The 17029-nt window shown below is 33.7% G+C and overlaps 1 protein-coding gene across 1 annotated transcript; it reads right to left on the bottom strand.

The window, feature by feature from the left end:
- Positions 1-1099: 1099 nt before the first annotated feature.
- Positions 1100-2388, bottom strand: LOC110645378 (flavonol sulfotransferase-like). Its single transcript, XM_021798517.2, has one exon. The coding sequence runs from the start codon at positions 2319-2321 to the stop codon at positions 1296-1298; it is 1026 nt and encodes a 341-aa protein (XP_021654209.2). The 5' UTR covers positions 2322-2388; the 3' UTR covers positions 1100-1295.
- Between the last annotated feature and the right edge of the window lie 14641 nt (positions 2389-17029).

The raw sequence follows: 17029 nt of genomic DNA on the forward strand, positions 1-17029 counted from the left end.
TTTTTTTTCTTAAAAAAAAAAAAGAAAAACTAATTCAGTTCAAGTCACCCTCAAATCACCACCGATGCACAAGCTGCTAATGCCAATGAACTCATCTAAAGTTGAAGAGGCTATGTGCGGTGAGTCTTAGGGCTTCCGGTAATTGGCGGCGATTAAAAGAAAAGTATGTAAGGTTCACAAGTCTAGTTTGGGTCACCTTCAAATCGACACCAATTCACAAGCTGCTGAAGTTGGTGAACTCGTCTGAAGGTTAGGATGCGATGTGTAATGGGTCCTAGGGCTTCCGGTGGCTACTAGTGGTAGTTCTTAATTTCACCTTGCTGATGGTCAATGGTCATTGCCTAGAGGGCTTGGAAGTCATCAGTGCTAGCGAAGGAAGGGTTACTGGCCAACGGCTGATTTCAATTCTAAATTCGTCATTCATCTCAAAATCGACTTAGATTTTCTCGATTCGAAACGGTTTCAATCTGATTCTTATTTGAAACCTTAGTATTATCAAACAATAATAGAATTTTAAACATTATTTACTTAATTTCTAACGTAAAAAATATTGGAAGGAACTAAATATAAACCCAATATATTTTTTTTAGAAAAAAAAAAGAAAACAAATTTTGAATAGGGCTGATTTTGGTTCAGAATTTCTAGTTTGAACTGACCGATTCTAGTTATGAATCAAGGATGGGGCCCCATAACTGGCCCCCTATATTGTTGTTATGGACCAATTCAAGGTCTCGAACCGTTGACTCGGTCCCAAGTCCTGATCAGGATCAAGCTTGATCCAGTTCACAGATCGAACCAGTTTGTGGCTAGATCTGTACGTTCAAGTCACATTCGCGAGTTCACCGATGGAAGGGCACATTATCTCTTTTTTCATTGAGTTTTGACACCTTTCAAAAAAAAATTGTATTAATTTAATTTATACCCGATCTGTTATCATTTAAGTAATATTTTAGCCAAATGAATATATCATAATAATTTTAAATACATTTAAATATATCATTCAATCTACAAAATTGCATATATGTTTGAAAAAACACATTTTAAAACAAATTATATATGGTGCTTATAAACATCATTCAGGTAATCCAAAACATGCTGAATTTGATCACAGGAGTGATCAACAGAGAAATTTTTATTACAAAAGAAGACAAAGTACAAGCCTTGATTAAGATCACTAATTAAAAACATGCTTAGGTTGATCACAGAAGAGTGATCAACATTCAAATCTTTATTGAAGAACTAAGATAGTGCAAGCCTTCGAACTAAGAACAAGAATTAAGACACATAAAGATGTTTTATGGGGCTCGAGAAGATAATCCAGAACCAATCAACTTCTGCTCAGTTATTTGGTCAAGTTGAGCTCCCATTTCAGCTGTCAAATATTTCTTCCAGTCACCAACTTTACCTTTCCTAAAAAATGCATTGTTTTCAACTTTGAAAGGTCCTGTTCCAGAGTTCAACACTTTACCCTTATTCACCTCTAAATTGCGGAGAGTCTCAAAGCTGCACATGTCGACAACTTTCTTCACAAATCCTTGCCTCTCTTCTTCTGCGGAGAAAGGGCAACCCATGAATTCAGCTATTCTCTTGACATAGAGGAAGGTGTCATTCATTAGATCTTCATATTTGATAAATAGCATTCTCTCTGGAAATTCAAGGCTTGCTTTCCAGTACCCTAAAGCATGTTCCCAACAAGGTCCGTAAAGATTTATTCCTTCGCAAAATTTCTGATATGCCAACTCCAGTGGAATGGCCTCCCCACGTAACTTGCCAATAAAGTGCCAATATGAAATAAACAAATCCTTGGGATCCCTGCAGAGGTAAATAATTTGACACTTGGACTCTGCAATGGACTCGGGCAAGGAAGTGTAGGGAATGTGTGTGGCCCAAAGTGGAAGTTCAGGGTCTCTAGTACCGCCGAAACAATAAAACATTTCAAGCCAAGGCACAATATCATGTGGCGACTTAGTAAATAATGGATTTGTGGAGGAATCGTTGAATCGTGCCCTTGTCAGAATGGCAAAACACAGGGCTTTAAGCCAAGTAGTGCCGCTTTTTGGATGGGTGCAAATGATAATATCAGTAGGTTGAGCTGTGAAGTGTTCCTGCACTGACATGATGCCTTCTAGCAAAGTTGGAGTGCACCAAAAACCTTGGTATTCATGGATGTATGAATCGCGCTGTGCTCCAAGGACATTTTCTTTGCGAGGAAGGGTTGCAATGATCTCCTTATATTTTGTATGGTTTCTTGGAGACTGGTTGGGTCCTGGAATAGAAACATCACTCTTCATGAAGAAAATTGAAGATGGTTCCATTTCCATGAAGGAAAAAAATAGCCTTCAGAACCAATTATTTGAAGAACTCAAATGGGTTATAATCTATTATATAAAAAAACAACTTTTTTTTAATTCAAGACACAAGATATATAAGCGACAAAAATCATATATTTGTATAATTATATTAAGTTAGGACAAAAATTTCTCGAAAAGGATAAGGTTTAGCACAAAATGAAAAAGGCTTGAGTGATCCAGATGGATAACAAATTTAAGCCACAAACTTGGTAGCTGGTAAGGAAAAAAAAATATGAGGGAGCAGAGACAAGCCCTTATTGTCATTTCACTCCCCACTTTTAAATGCCGCAAATTTAAAAGATTTAAATGAAATATTTCTTGTCCCAATATAAATAACAAATTTCTTTATCATTTTAAAATGTAAAATAAAATTTGTATTTCAAAATTTTCTCTCATTATAATTTTTTTTTCAACTAGCAATATTACCATAAAACTTGATTTTTTAACGTATTATATCTGACATTTTGTTGCAGTTTTTGTTGGATTGATGATGTTGTATTAATTGAGTTTTATTTTGTTCATTTCTTTCTTATTAGTAAGAGAAATATTTGCATGAACCTCACCACTGGGCTTCTGCTCCATTACTTGAGTAAAGTTGAGCTGCCATTTCTGTTGTCAAATATTTCTTTCTCTTCAGGCTCAATTATTAAAAATAAAATAAAATAAAATTTGTAACACATTTTATAATTAGTATTTTTTTTTAATGTACATTGCACATTTTCTGTATTCGTTGTATGTACTTATAATTTAATATTTTTACATATTATTTTTTATATGATATAATATTATTATAATATATTAATTATTATTATTATTATGATAATATAATAATTTTCATCTTTCATGATATTTATGTTGTATATGCACTTATCATTTTCAGATTAAGTTAATGAAAATGAAAGTATATTAATGTGTCATGACCCGATTCTATAGATCAGATCAGTACTAGGACCTGGGTTGGCATAAATTCCCGAGGCCCATAGTAAGCCTTACTATTTACAAACCCATAACTAGCTCAAATTCAAGGCCCACTATACAACCCAAAATAATAAAAAAATAAAAAAAACCTATAACTTGCGAAGAAAAATATAAGTCAAACTCAAAAATAAACTTATTTCTCCTGCAACCTAGAAAAATATTTGAACAGGAATGAGCATTAAATTCAAAAAGTTTAGATATTGATTATAGATGTAATTTTTATAACTACCTAAACCTAATACAATTCTACTATGAAATGTACATCCATCACATATAACAAATAAGTCATCCAATATTCGCACGAGAAAATAATTTGGAGCCATGTATACACCATGTGTATCATATCAATACATAAATATGGGAGCTGATTCCCTATAGAGCTTCCTTAGTCCAAATCCTGTCAACGAGCTCAACTCAAGCCAGACTTTCACTTAAATCTATGCGCGGGGGCCAGCGAAATCAAAGTCGTGCCTCACTCTGACTTTTCATAATCATAAGAATTGGGTTTCAGTGAGACTAACTTAAGCTGTGAATACCCGTCCAATCCACACACACACATATATATAATACACACAGCTCCAAACACAAATAATTAAAAATAATTAAATACGCAACAATAAGAATACTCCTAATTTATTTAATTAAGAATGTAAGTATATTTATAAAATGCATGAGCATGTCAAAATATAAATAATATTGAAATTACAAAAAAAAATCAATATCCAAGTCACAGACTGGTTGACTCGACTACAGCTGATCTGACTAGAAGGAGAAGATGGTCGGCCTGATCACATATACAGACACACTGATCTCTATTAAAATATTGACAAAATTAACCAATCAATTTAATTTACAAAAGTAAGAATAAATCTTAAGTTCTTGCTGAAATTTTAGCAGAGTCTTCTCTATAATTGGACTTAACCCCTTACAAGAAAACTCAGCAAAAAGTAACGCACAGGACCTCAAGCCTACAACAATAACATCACATACCCATATGGGGCCTACAAGAACCTAATCTAAGTCCAATCATTCAAACTTCAGCTCGGGTCCCTAACTCCTCTACAGTCCAAACAATTATTTTCAGCACTTCAAAAAAATTATAAAAATATTCTTGGAGGCCTTTTACCTCATCCTTGTATTAATTAAATTTAGTTTACTTAATTTTATTCAACCAAGAATATTCAACCCAGAATACTTAACAAATTTAAGTAGCTAGCTTAATCAAGGCAAAAATTACATAACTTGAGGACTATATTTGCAAATTCTGCTACCTGAAATGCGTTCGGAATGTCTAAAAATGCTAGAAATGATTGTAAACACAACCACCTTCTGGACAGCCTGCCGGGCATTTGGATTGGCCTGAAAACTCAGTCTAGAGTATCAGTGAGCTATCGCCGATCCGATCACACCTAAATGAATCTCATAAGTTATTAATAATTATCATATAATTATTTTTAATTTATAGGAATCGCAAAGGTTGGAAAACTCACCAAGCGATTTAGACCGTCCGATGATCACCTTTTTCAAATGGTGTCCGATCGGAGCAAGGTTAGTCCCATCTCGAAGGTTTCATCGTGCTGAGTTCAACAGTAATCCCGAATCGTCGATCTGACAATCAGATTGTCTAAGATCTGATAGAAAAGCTTAAAAAACCTAAAACTTCTCTCCTTTATAACTTTTTCCTCCGACCACCATTTTATGCAAAATTGGTTTCAAAAGAAAGCTCGTGAAACGAGGATTCCAACACCACAAGAATCGCATCCATCCGACGTCAGACGGAACTAGAATCACGCCGAAAATATCTTACCTTCGTGCACACATCTTTCTCTCTCATCCCTCATTTGCCGCCACTTCTAGTGGTCTTGGCCACCATTCACAGCCTCATGGTGGTCACCGAAAGAAGTGCCATTACTGGAGGGTGTCGCAGGTGATAGGTGGTGGCTCATCGGAGAAGTAAGAAAGAGAGAGGGAGAAGTGAGAGATAGGAGAGAGAAAGAAGGTTTAGGGGGGGGGGGGTGAAGGAACATGTCACCTTTTTTTTTCATTTTCAATTTTTTTTTAATTCTGAAACAAGTCCCATCTCCCATCATGTTTCTTGTTTTACATCACTTTTCTTGTCTTTTCTTTTCTTATTAACTACTATTATAATTAAAATCATATCTATTAAACTAACATCACAATATAGTTAAATTAGTGATAATAATATAAATATATATTAATAAAATGATAAAGCTAATAATAATAATAATAATAATAATAATAATAATAACAACTTAATTTGGAGAACACTATGGTTAAATAAACATTTAAAATAATATACAAATAAAAATATTATTAAATTATAAATTAATTAGACAATATTAAAATATTATTAAAATTTATACTTAAAAAAAAATCAAGTTATTACTATCTTCCCTCCTTAAGAAAATTCGCCCCCGAATTTTTAACATATAGATGCCAACTTTGGTCCCTTTCCTCACTTTCACTATGCACTAATGTGATATGTCATAATTCTTATTCCATTTCTTCTATTTCATAAATATGTGCTTCCCAAAGACGTGATTTATGTCCTTTGCCACATAGTGTTCTATGAGATGTTTCCAACCTAGTTTGTGTCACAATTTGGGTCCTTGTACCAACTCCTATCCATATTAGGCAATCCTCTGTGCAAAGCCCATCCAAGTGCAGAACATTTCACACACCATTTATCTGTATTTGAAAGTGAATTAGGTCTCTTCTCTAACATGACAATCTCCAATAGCCTAGTCAAAGCGACCACTCCTTCTTTGGAATGGGAGTTTCTTAACATAACTTTTGACACATTGACACTTAGATCGAGGCCCCACTTCCACGGCTCTCTTGACCTATCATTTCACTATGACATGCCCTAAACATCTCTTAGTGTATCCCTTGCACATCTCCTTTCAAGATATCCATCCCTTCATTATCAACCTTAACCTTTTTTTTTTCTTAGTCCTTGCTTGATTGCTAGTTCCATTCTAATTCTATGATTTGCTTCCAGTAGCTCATTCTTTGTATAACATCACATTATGGTACTAACCTGTTATTGACATCATGCAACACCTACATTCCACCATGAAATATTCTTCCTGTATCTCATTTTCCCAACTTGACCATTAAAACATTATTATTCTTTACTACCATTTTTACAAAATTGCTCATCATGGTTAGATAGGGGCTCTCAAATCTACAAGTTCAACCTGAACCAACATGGTAGTGGGAAATGTGTGTTGTGCCACAATCCTAAACACGATACTTTTCGTGTTCATTCTCCTTGATATGGCCACATCTACTACTCACAGCATGCCAAACTTCAGCCTCAAATTTACCCATTAGCAAATGTTCCATCCGTTAAAACTCATCTATAGATAGCACTTCCTCCAGCTTATAGTTCTGAAGGGCTGCAACCATGGTAGTTAACTTAGTCTAACTCCTATCGCTACTATGATCGTATTTTCATCCTTGACCTTAGGCACGAATTGGTGCTTAGCAAATTCTTAGATAACTAGGTCACTTTACCTAATCTCCCTTCCTTATATATCCTTTTAGAGTCAAAAGCACAAGTTAGACTTAAAGAGAAGGAGAAATCTGCTCTTATAGGTTGCTGATGAATAATGTTTAACCCATATCTCTTGGTCTTCCTATAGGATATTAGTTGTACCTACCCTTGTTGTACCATTGTCTTGCCTAACATAACATCTTATACTTTACAATCTCTTATTATTCTCTAATTATTCTCCACGCCTATCATCATTTGTCTAGTGCCCCTGTACTATGCTGTATTCTGGAAGACACCTCTTACCAATAAATTCTACCAAAACCAACTCCAAACATACCTATTGTCATCACTCTGATCCTTGTACTCCCTAATGACTTATAAACATCTATACCTATCTCTTCTTGTTCTGACCCCTGTCGTTATGTTGTCATTAATTCTTTATTTTAAAGTGACTGTAACGCCCTCACCGTAGGTAGTCCGTATATTTTACTGTTCCGACGACTAATGTCTGTTCGGACAGTCAGGATGTCTGGAACTACACTTAAACTATAGTGAGGAGACATAAATTAATGAAATAAATATTAAAAAAATATAGGAAAAATTTTGAGAAAAATAAATTAAAGTTTAGAGAATTTATAAATTGGTATAAAATAATAAAAATAACCCAATGAGCACCATGAAAGGCATTTTGGTCATTTTACCCCTAGAGGTGAATTTTGACTTAAATGTCAAATTAAAATTAGGAAATAAAATAATTAACATAAATTAAATTTATGAATTTGAATTTGGAAAATGAGAAGAGAAAGAAGAAGAACAGAAAAGAAAAGAAAAGGAAAGAAAAGAAAAGAAAGGAAATAGACTTATGGCATTTAAAAAAAAATAAATAAATAAAGTACAATAATTATAGAATATATATATATATAAGACACAAGAGACAAAAATTCACCAACCACAAGTCTTCTTCATTTCCTCTTCTCTCTCTCCTTGCCGTCTCCATGTTCTCTCCCCTTCACCATTTTTGCTCAAGCTTTGAGCTTGAGTTTCTCTTCATTTATCCACCAAAACCCATGGTCCCCTTCATTAAAAATTTAGCCCACATCATAAGGAAGCTCTAGGTACCCATAGGGAGAAGGAAAGTTGAAGTTTTGGGAAAATTTTCAAGTTGGGTCACAAGAGGTTAGTGCTTTTCTCCCTTCCTTCTTCTTTTAATACTTGAAAGTGACTTAAGATAAGTGGAAATTTCAAGAAATTAACAAGAAATTCATGAACCCATGATGTCCCCAAATTTTGGCAGCCATGAAATGTGTTGGGCTTTATTGTGTTCAAATAATGTAAATGAGTTTAGAGATGATGATTGATATGATTATATGTATGAGAAGTGAAAAGGGATTGAATTGATAGAGTTTGAAACTTGGAAATTAGGGTTTGTGTACATGACTTGGAGATTTTGTGTAAATGCTTGAAATTTGACCTAATTGGGATGAGATTGTTGCTTATAGAAGTGTATTGCATGCAAATTGAAGTAAGGAAGTTGGAGGAGATTGAGTTTTGGAAGTGTCAATTTTCTGCAGGTTTGGACTCAATGAGTCCAGTGGGTTTATTGACCCATAACTGAAAATGTGTGACTCCAATTGGTATGAGGTCAATTGGAGGTGAAATTAGACTCAACATAGCCCATTTTCCATGAAGAAACCATGCCCAAATTCTGTCCAAAACTTGACCTAAATACTGCCCAAATCTGGATTACCCTGCACCAAACCCAGAAAATTACCAAATGAACAGTACGTGTTCATTTGGTCATAACTCTCTCTATACTGGTCCAAATGACCTAAAATTTCACCCATGGAAAGTTTAGACATAGGGCTACACTTTTCATGAAGACTACTTAACCCAGTTTTGCCTTTAACCAATTCAAATTGTTAGCACAAGTTGAGTCACTAAAACTGCCAACCCAGAAATTGTCCAAAAATACTGTTCCTTTGGTATGCTTGACCAGTTTTGGCAAAAATGCCATAACTTGGTCTCCAAAGCTGCAAATTGAGTGAAACTAGTGCCAAAAGTTTTATAAGACATAGCACAACAATTTCTATGTTTTGACCAAGCTCTAGAAACCATTGCATCCTAGGGAAATTATTAGCCAAAGTTAGGAATTGAAATCTAGAAAATGTTAAGTTGAACCCAGAATGCCATTTGATACCCGTGTGTTCATTTGGCCATAACTCCCACTAGGAAATTCCATTTGAGATGTGCTAATATGATCTAGAAACATGATACTTAGGGCTATAACATTGATTCAAACACCTTTGCCAAATTCTAAGTGTAAAGACCCTAAAAAGAGGGTCAAACATACTGCCCTGAAGTTGGTTATTGCTCTTATAGGACTGAGAGTCTAGGTTAATACACTGACTATAACTCACTATACCAAGCTTGAAAAATTATGAAATTGTACCTGGGAGTCCCTAAGACATAGAGGAACATATCTTGTGAAGGAACCTAAGTCTAAAAATGACAATAAAATGATCAAATGACTGGTCAAAGTTTATTGATCAGAAATTGTAAATTCTGGACAGCTTAGAGGCAAACGGACTAGTTATGGTATTTTGACCATAAGTTGAGTTCTATAACCCCAAATTCAGTGATTCAAAAACTGAAATTCAAGTTTAAACATAGAGGAGCAATTGTTATGAAGGAAGTGTGACTAAATACACATCCTAACCTAGTCAAATTCCTAGATAAAGATAACACATCAACATGAACCTAAAGAAAGGTTCATGGGAAAAATGCGATATATGATAATTAAAATACTCATAAGGATAATTAAATATTAAAAATGATATGAATATGTAAATTGGGACTAATGTTCCATTAATATGAAATTAATGGTACCAATGAACAGTACCAGAAAATAGTAACAGTAAATAGTGCTAAAATAATTAAAAATGTTTAATTGCCCATAGTATACCTAGACTTATTTATTTAGTTGGATAAATTGGTATACCAATTGGGGACTACAGATAGCAGTACTGCCTACCGAGAAAATCATGAACTGACAATATATGTCTGGTATGATTGTTCTACAGGCTATATGCCTACTTACTGGCCATTGTGCCTACTTTATTTCTGGCTTTACAAGCTCGACAATGGTCTCATGCCCGATACCGGCCTCGTGTCGATGATGTATCTGGGGTAGACATATGGCTGTCTAACCCGTATACTCCCGTGTATCCAGCTTTTATAATTTGTTATAGGTTTCTTGGGCATTGATAATAATTAATTAATACTGAATATACAATAAGTAAACAGGAAAGATCCCAATAATTTTAATTGTTTCCAAAGTGTAATAAAAAAATGTAAAAGACCCAGAATTTATGATTTGTAAATATTAATTCAATTGTTTAATTATTGTTATTATAAATTATGCACCACTAAGCGTTATGCTTAGCGCGTTGGTTTTCCATCACGTAGGTACTGAAGATCAGCAGTCGCCACAGTAGTATTTAGACAGAGTTTCGACCAGATCTGCCACCGATCAGAGTCACCTCACCAGTCTTTTGTATTTTGGTAGGGCCCATGTTTAGACTAATATTTTGGTTCATTATGTCTAGTCATGATGTAATTACTAGTTTATGATGTATTTTATTTTGGACTTGAAATGAAAACTTATAATTTATTATCTATGAATTTCCATATGAATGCAATAGATGACACTTCATTTTGAGATCTCATAAATAGTTGTGAATGATATGATAAAAGAGAATATGATATGGAAATATGTGAGATGACTATAAATATGTTAACTGGTGATAGTGGAACCCGCCAGATGCTAATAAAATAGAGGAGGATCTATTCGGGTCTCCACAAAAATAAGATATAAAAAAAAAAAATTTCTACACATAAATTACCTGATTTAAATGACATTAAAATTTACAATAGATATGACAAGACAAGATAGGGTGCTCGGGCACCGAATGTGGCACTTCTTGCTCGGCTATACAATAGACGGATAAGGGGCGTCACAGTGACACTATTGGTCACATTGTACACCTCAACCTAATACTCATGACAGACCTCTGGCCATCTTCTCACCATCTTTGCAGCCTAACCAGAAACCTCTGTGTCATTATCTGTCATTCTTTTCTCTCATCACGCTATATGAACCATTAAGTTAACCTTTATTTGACTTACTACTTATGAACTTCACTTTTTGGGCTGATAAGATAGTTTTGGATACAAGTATATACCCTTTAACTACTGCTTGGTACAGCTGCGTTCCTAGCCTAACCTTCCTCATACTGTCAATAGGTAAAAGGAATCATGTCCATTACTACCTATTCCACCTTGGAAATGGGAAAAAAATAAAGTATGATCTTAATCCTAATCCTATAACTCTAAACTCAAAGTGCAGGCTCCTAACATCGTGCCAACTATAACTCGCTCTGAGTTCTACACTTCTAGGTTCTCTACCCCGATTCCTATTTTAGGCTCTCTTACCTCACTTTTCAGCTCATCTCGTTTATCTTTCCTAGAATAACACTTTGCCTTCTATGTATCTTAACTCTTTTCTTCCTAATCTTATCTTATTTTGGGCCTTTTAGTTTACTCTCTAACTCAACTCCTTTTATCTTACCTAGAATCGAACTTTAACTACTCTATTCTTCTTCCTGACCTGATAGCCATGTCAGAAACTTGTACTTTTTTTTTCACTGTTCCTACCAAGTTATCTACACCTTTATGTTACTTAGAATTGGTCCTCAGACCATTATGACCAGCACTTCTATGGGTATCTGGGTTATCTCTCTTGTTGCATTTGAACCAACTGTCTTAATTTTCATTTGTGCACTTTTTATATATATTAGTATTCTGTGATTTGTCTATGCTAACTTACTGTCCTCATCCTTTTCTTTGCTTAGAATTTACTCTTGCTTGGGCAGCAAGAAACTAAGAAGAAACTCAAAAGACAGTAACCATGCATTCATTGCGTAATCTTTATTGCTCTTTGCTAGACTACAAACTACCCTTTACTACCTCAAGGAGGGGATCTGCATGAATCCTCTTTTCCATTTTCACTCAATTAGCCAAAACTTAAGGTACTGGTTACCCAATCCCATCACTAAACTTAAAAAACCCACACCTATAAGATTTAATCACTTATGACTCCTACAGTGGAACTCATACCCTCCCTAGGGTACCTAAGCCAAAACCTCTCTATCACATTACAGTCCCATCTAGAACATCATTTTGTAGGTCACCACACTAGTGGCAACCCTTTGTCCCAATTTAGAGAGCAGAGTCATACTTTACACTCCACTGTCATCCAAGGAGTACTATCTTTAACAGACTTTAGGTAAAACATCCACTATAATGTCAAAACTGCCACAAATTTTACATTAGGGACTAGATCGTCTTACTTGGTAGTGCCATCATTACACTGTAACCATACTAAAACTCTCATCCCATGGCAACTCATGTTATAACTCTATGCGCATGTTAGAATAACCCAATCACTCATTCTAATTATTAGCTAACTATGATCTTTAGCACTCTATGCTAAAGGCTTAAAACTCTAATTAGGAGTTTTGTAACTCCTTGTAAAAATAAAATTTTGTTATGGCACAAATGTACTAAAACAAAAGCCGTTTATAAACATCCTTGTCATAGAACACCATTGGGATGCACACAGCTCAATACAATAATCCCATGTTGATACTGTAATCTACAGCTTACAATACAATCAATGAGAGTATTGCATAGGTTACTATGATACGTCCCAACAGACTATGTTTCTTAACCTTTTTTCTCTCTTTCAACCACTGAAGCATGTCCTGATGAACAATCCACTAGCAATCTACCAATAATCCACTAGCAATCTACCAATAGTGGTACTCTTACCCTTACTAGGGTGGCTATGCTGTCAAAACTTACCTTGATTACACTAATTAGGGAAACCACATTACCCCACACTAGATGATCACATCATATCTTGGGATACATATGTCTAGGGCAGACCTCAACATGTCTACTAACTCCATATCACATCACTTGGTACTCCATGAGAACCGAGACACTGAACAAACACCATAACACGCCACCCAAAGAGTAATGCTAATACAAAAAGTAAGGAATTATAGAACAGAAGAAATAAGATCCTATACTCCACATGGGACAAACCCAAGACCACATTTCCTATGAATCTAGAGCCTAAGCTTTGAGACTAACTTTGTCATGACCCGATTCTATGGGTCAGACCGGCACAACGACCTAGGCCAACATAAAGCCCCCGAGGCCCATAGTAAGCCTCACTATTCCTAAACCCATAACCAACCTAAATTCAAAGCCCAATATACAGCCTAAACTAAAAAGAAGATAAAAAAAAAACCTACAACCTATGGAGAAAAATATAGGTCAGGCTCAAAAATATATTTGCTCCTTCTGCAACCTGAAAAAATATTTGAATAGAAATGAGCGTTCAACTCAGAGAATTTAGATATCGATTATAAATGTAATTTCTATAACTACCTAAAACTAATGCAATTCTACCATTAAATTCACAGCCATCACATATAACAAATAGTTCATCCAATATTTGCACAAGAAAATAATTTGGTGCCATGCACACACCATGCGTATCACATCAATACATAAATATGGGAACTAATCCCCTATACAGCTTTCTTAGTACAAATTCCACTAGCGAGCTCAACTCAACCTGAACTTTCGCATAAATTAATGTGCGGGGGCTAGTGAGATCAACTCAGAGCCGTGACTCACCCCGACTTTCCATAACTATAAGGATCGGGTTCCAGCGAAACTAGCTCAAGTATATATATATATATATCTCTACACATACACACACAGAAAGCACCAAATTATACTCAGGGCAGCAAACACAAATAATTAACAGTAATTAAATATGCAATAATAAGAATGCTCCTAATTCATTTAACTAAGTATGTAAGTATATTTATAAAATGCATGAGCATGCCAAAATATAAACAATATTGAAATTACAAAAAAAAAAAAAATCAATATCTAATTGACAGACTGGTTGACTCGACTATAGCTGGTCTAGCTAAAAGGAGAAGATGGCTGGCCCGATCACCTATACAGATACACTGACCTCTATCAAAATACTGACAGAATTAACTAATTAATTTAATTTATAGAAATAAGAATAAATCCTAAGGTCTCACCGAAATTTCGGCAGAGTCTCCTCTATAACTGGATCTAAGCCCCTGCAAGAAAACTCATAGAAAGCAACACACAAGGCCTCATGCTCACAACAACAACAACATCACATGCCCATCCAAAGCCTATAAGAATCTAATCTAAGTCCAATTATCCAAGCTCAAACTCGGGTCCCTAACTCCTCTATAGTATGAATAATTATTTCTAGCACTTTAAAAGAATTATAAAAATATTCTTGGAGGTCCACTACCTCATCCTTGTATTAATTAAATTTAGTTTACTTAATTTTATTCAACCAAGAATATTTAATAGATTTAACCAGTTAGCTTAATCAAGGCAAAAACTATGCAACTTAAGTTAGGGACTACATTTCCAAATTTTGCTACCTAAAACGCATTCAGAACGTCTAAAAACATTGGAAATAACTGTAAACATGACCACCTTCTGGGACAGCCCGTCGGGTGTTCAAACTGGCTAAAAAACTCAGTCTTGAGTGTCGGTGAGCTATTGTCGATTCAATCGCACCAAAACGAAACCCATAAGTTGTTAATAATTGTCATATAATTATTTTTTATTTACGGAAATCGAAAAGGTTCAAAAACTCACTGAGCGATCCAGACTGTTTGATAATCGCCTTTTTCAAATGATGTTTGATCGGAACAGGGTTGTCCTATATGATGTCCTATCGAAGCGAGGTTGGTGCTATCTCAAATGTTTCGCCACACTGAGTTCAACGATGGTCCTGAATCGTCGATCCAACAGTCAGATCGTCCGAGATCTGATCGAAAAGCTTAAAAAACCCAACTTTTTCCTTCGACCACCATTTAATACAAAATTGGTCCCAAAATAAAGCTCGTGGAGTGAGGATTCCAATGCCACCAAAATCAAGTCCATCCGATATCGTACGACATCGAAATCACGTCAAAAAGATCTTGCCTTCACACTTGTGTCTTTCTCTCTCATCCTTTGTTTGCTGCCGCCGCTTGTAGTGGTCCTAGCCGCTGTTCACGGCCTCATGGTGGTCACTGAAAGAGGTGTCATTGCTGAAGGGTATCGCCATTGGTTGGTGGTGGCTCACTAGAGAAGAAAGAAAGAGAGAGGGAGAAGTGAGAGATAGGAGAGGGAAAGAAGGTTGGGGGGCTGGGGGGTGGGAGAAGGAACCCGTGACCTTTTTTTTCATTTTCAATTTTTTTTTAAATTCTGAAACAAGTCCCATCTCCCATCATTTTTCTTGTCTTACATCACTTTTCTTGTCTTTTCTTTTCTTATTAACTACTATTATAATTATCATCATATTTATTAAACTAACATCACAATATAGTTAAATTAGTGATAATAATATAAATATATATTAATCAAATGATAAAGCTTATAATAATAATAATAATAATAATAATAATAATAACTTAATTAGGAGAACACTATGATTAAATAAAAATTTAAAATAATATATAAATAAAAATATTATAAAATTATAAATTAATTAGACAATTTTAAAATACTATTAAGATTTATATTTTAAAAAAATCAGGTTATTACACAACAGAAATAAGAAATTATAAAGGTGAAATTTGTAATGAAAATTTTATTATTATAATATAATTTTGTAATTGTAAGTGTTTTATAAATATATAAATTTAACTATTTGTTATTTTGTTAATTCATAAGTGTTAAGTTTATCAAGACTAATTTATTTTTACCATTTTATAATTTTTATAAGACATATACAATTAACGTGAAAAATTTAAATTTTTTCCAATATTATTTAAAAGTTTATACACATAATAGTAAAATAAATTCAATTTGGTATAATTTCATATAATATTAATTTTTTTATTTCTCGTTATTTTCAATTTATTTTTTAATTTTGTTTGGCAAAATTAATTGTGTACATCCATATCAATGAGTATCAATATTATTAATTTTTATTTGATATATAATATTTTTCATAGTTTTATATTTTTTTTATGATGGGAAAAACTTTAAAATAAGATTGAAAAATATATTAATACTAATAAATTATTTATAAATAATAAATTAATAAATAAAATGTTCTTTTGTGTAAAAATAAAAAAGAAAATAGATGCTAATAGAATAAAAAATGCAGATGTTAATATATTATTATTTTTAATTGAAATGATTATAGTAAAAACACATAGAAAATTATTTGATTTACAATAAAATATTTTGTCAAACTAATTTATAACGTATTTTTAAATTAAAATTTTTTTAATTATTTTTTTAGGAATAAACCTCAAACTTCGATAAAAGAAGTTGTTGAATCTAAATAAATAAAAATTCTATTAAATAATGTAATGCTTGTATTCATATGAAAATTATGACTTTTTTTAATCAAATTATCAATTTATGTTTATATTTAAATATAAATTTACTAAATTGAAATAACGATTTTATTTTCAAAGTATGATTTCTAATTCTTTTTATGTGTGTTTACTATTTACTAAGTTAAGATAACATTATAGTATTAAAAAATTAAAAAATATTATGGAAGCGATCTTTCTTATTAGAAGCTTGATGGAGAAATATAGAGATGTGAAGAAAGATCTACACATGGTTTTTATTGATTTGGAGAAGGCTTCTGATAGTGTTCCAAGAGATGTCTTATGGAATATGTTAGAACAAAAGAGGGTATCTATTAGGTAAATACAAGTATTGAAAGATATATATGAAGGAGCAACTACTATTGTGCGCATAGTGAGAGGGGACACAAGAGATTTTCCGATCTCAATTGAATTACACTAAGGATCAGCCATAAGCCCTTACCTTTTTACATTAGTTTTAGATGAATTGACGAAACATATATAAGAGAGTATTCCTTGGTGCATGTTATTTGCAGATGATATTGTTCTGATAGATGAGACACGAGAAGGAGTCAATAGAAAGCTAGAGCTTTGGAGAAGTACTCTAGAGTCAAAGGGTTTTAAGTTAAGTAGAACGAAGATAGAATACATGCATTGCAAGTTCAATGAAGGCC

The sequence above is a fragment of the Hevea brasiliensis genome, chromosome 8, assembly GCF_030052815.1.
Source record: "Hevea brasiliensis isolate MT/VB/25A 57/8 chromosome 8, ASM3005281v1, whole genome shotgun sequence".
Lineage (NCBI taxonomy): Eukaryota > Viridiplantae > Streptophyta > Magnoliopsida > Malpighiales > Euphorbiaceae > Hevea > Hevea brasiliensis.

Excerpts from the sequence above, each read along its gene's own strand:
- LOC110645378 (XM_021798517.2), bottom strand. The coding sequence starts at position 2,321 with ATGGAAATGGAACCATCTTCAATTTTCTTCATGAAGAGTGATGTTTCT.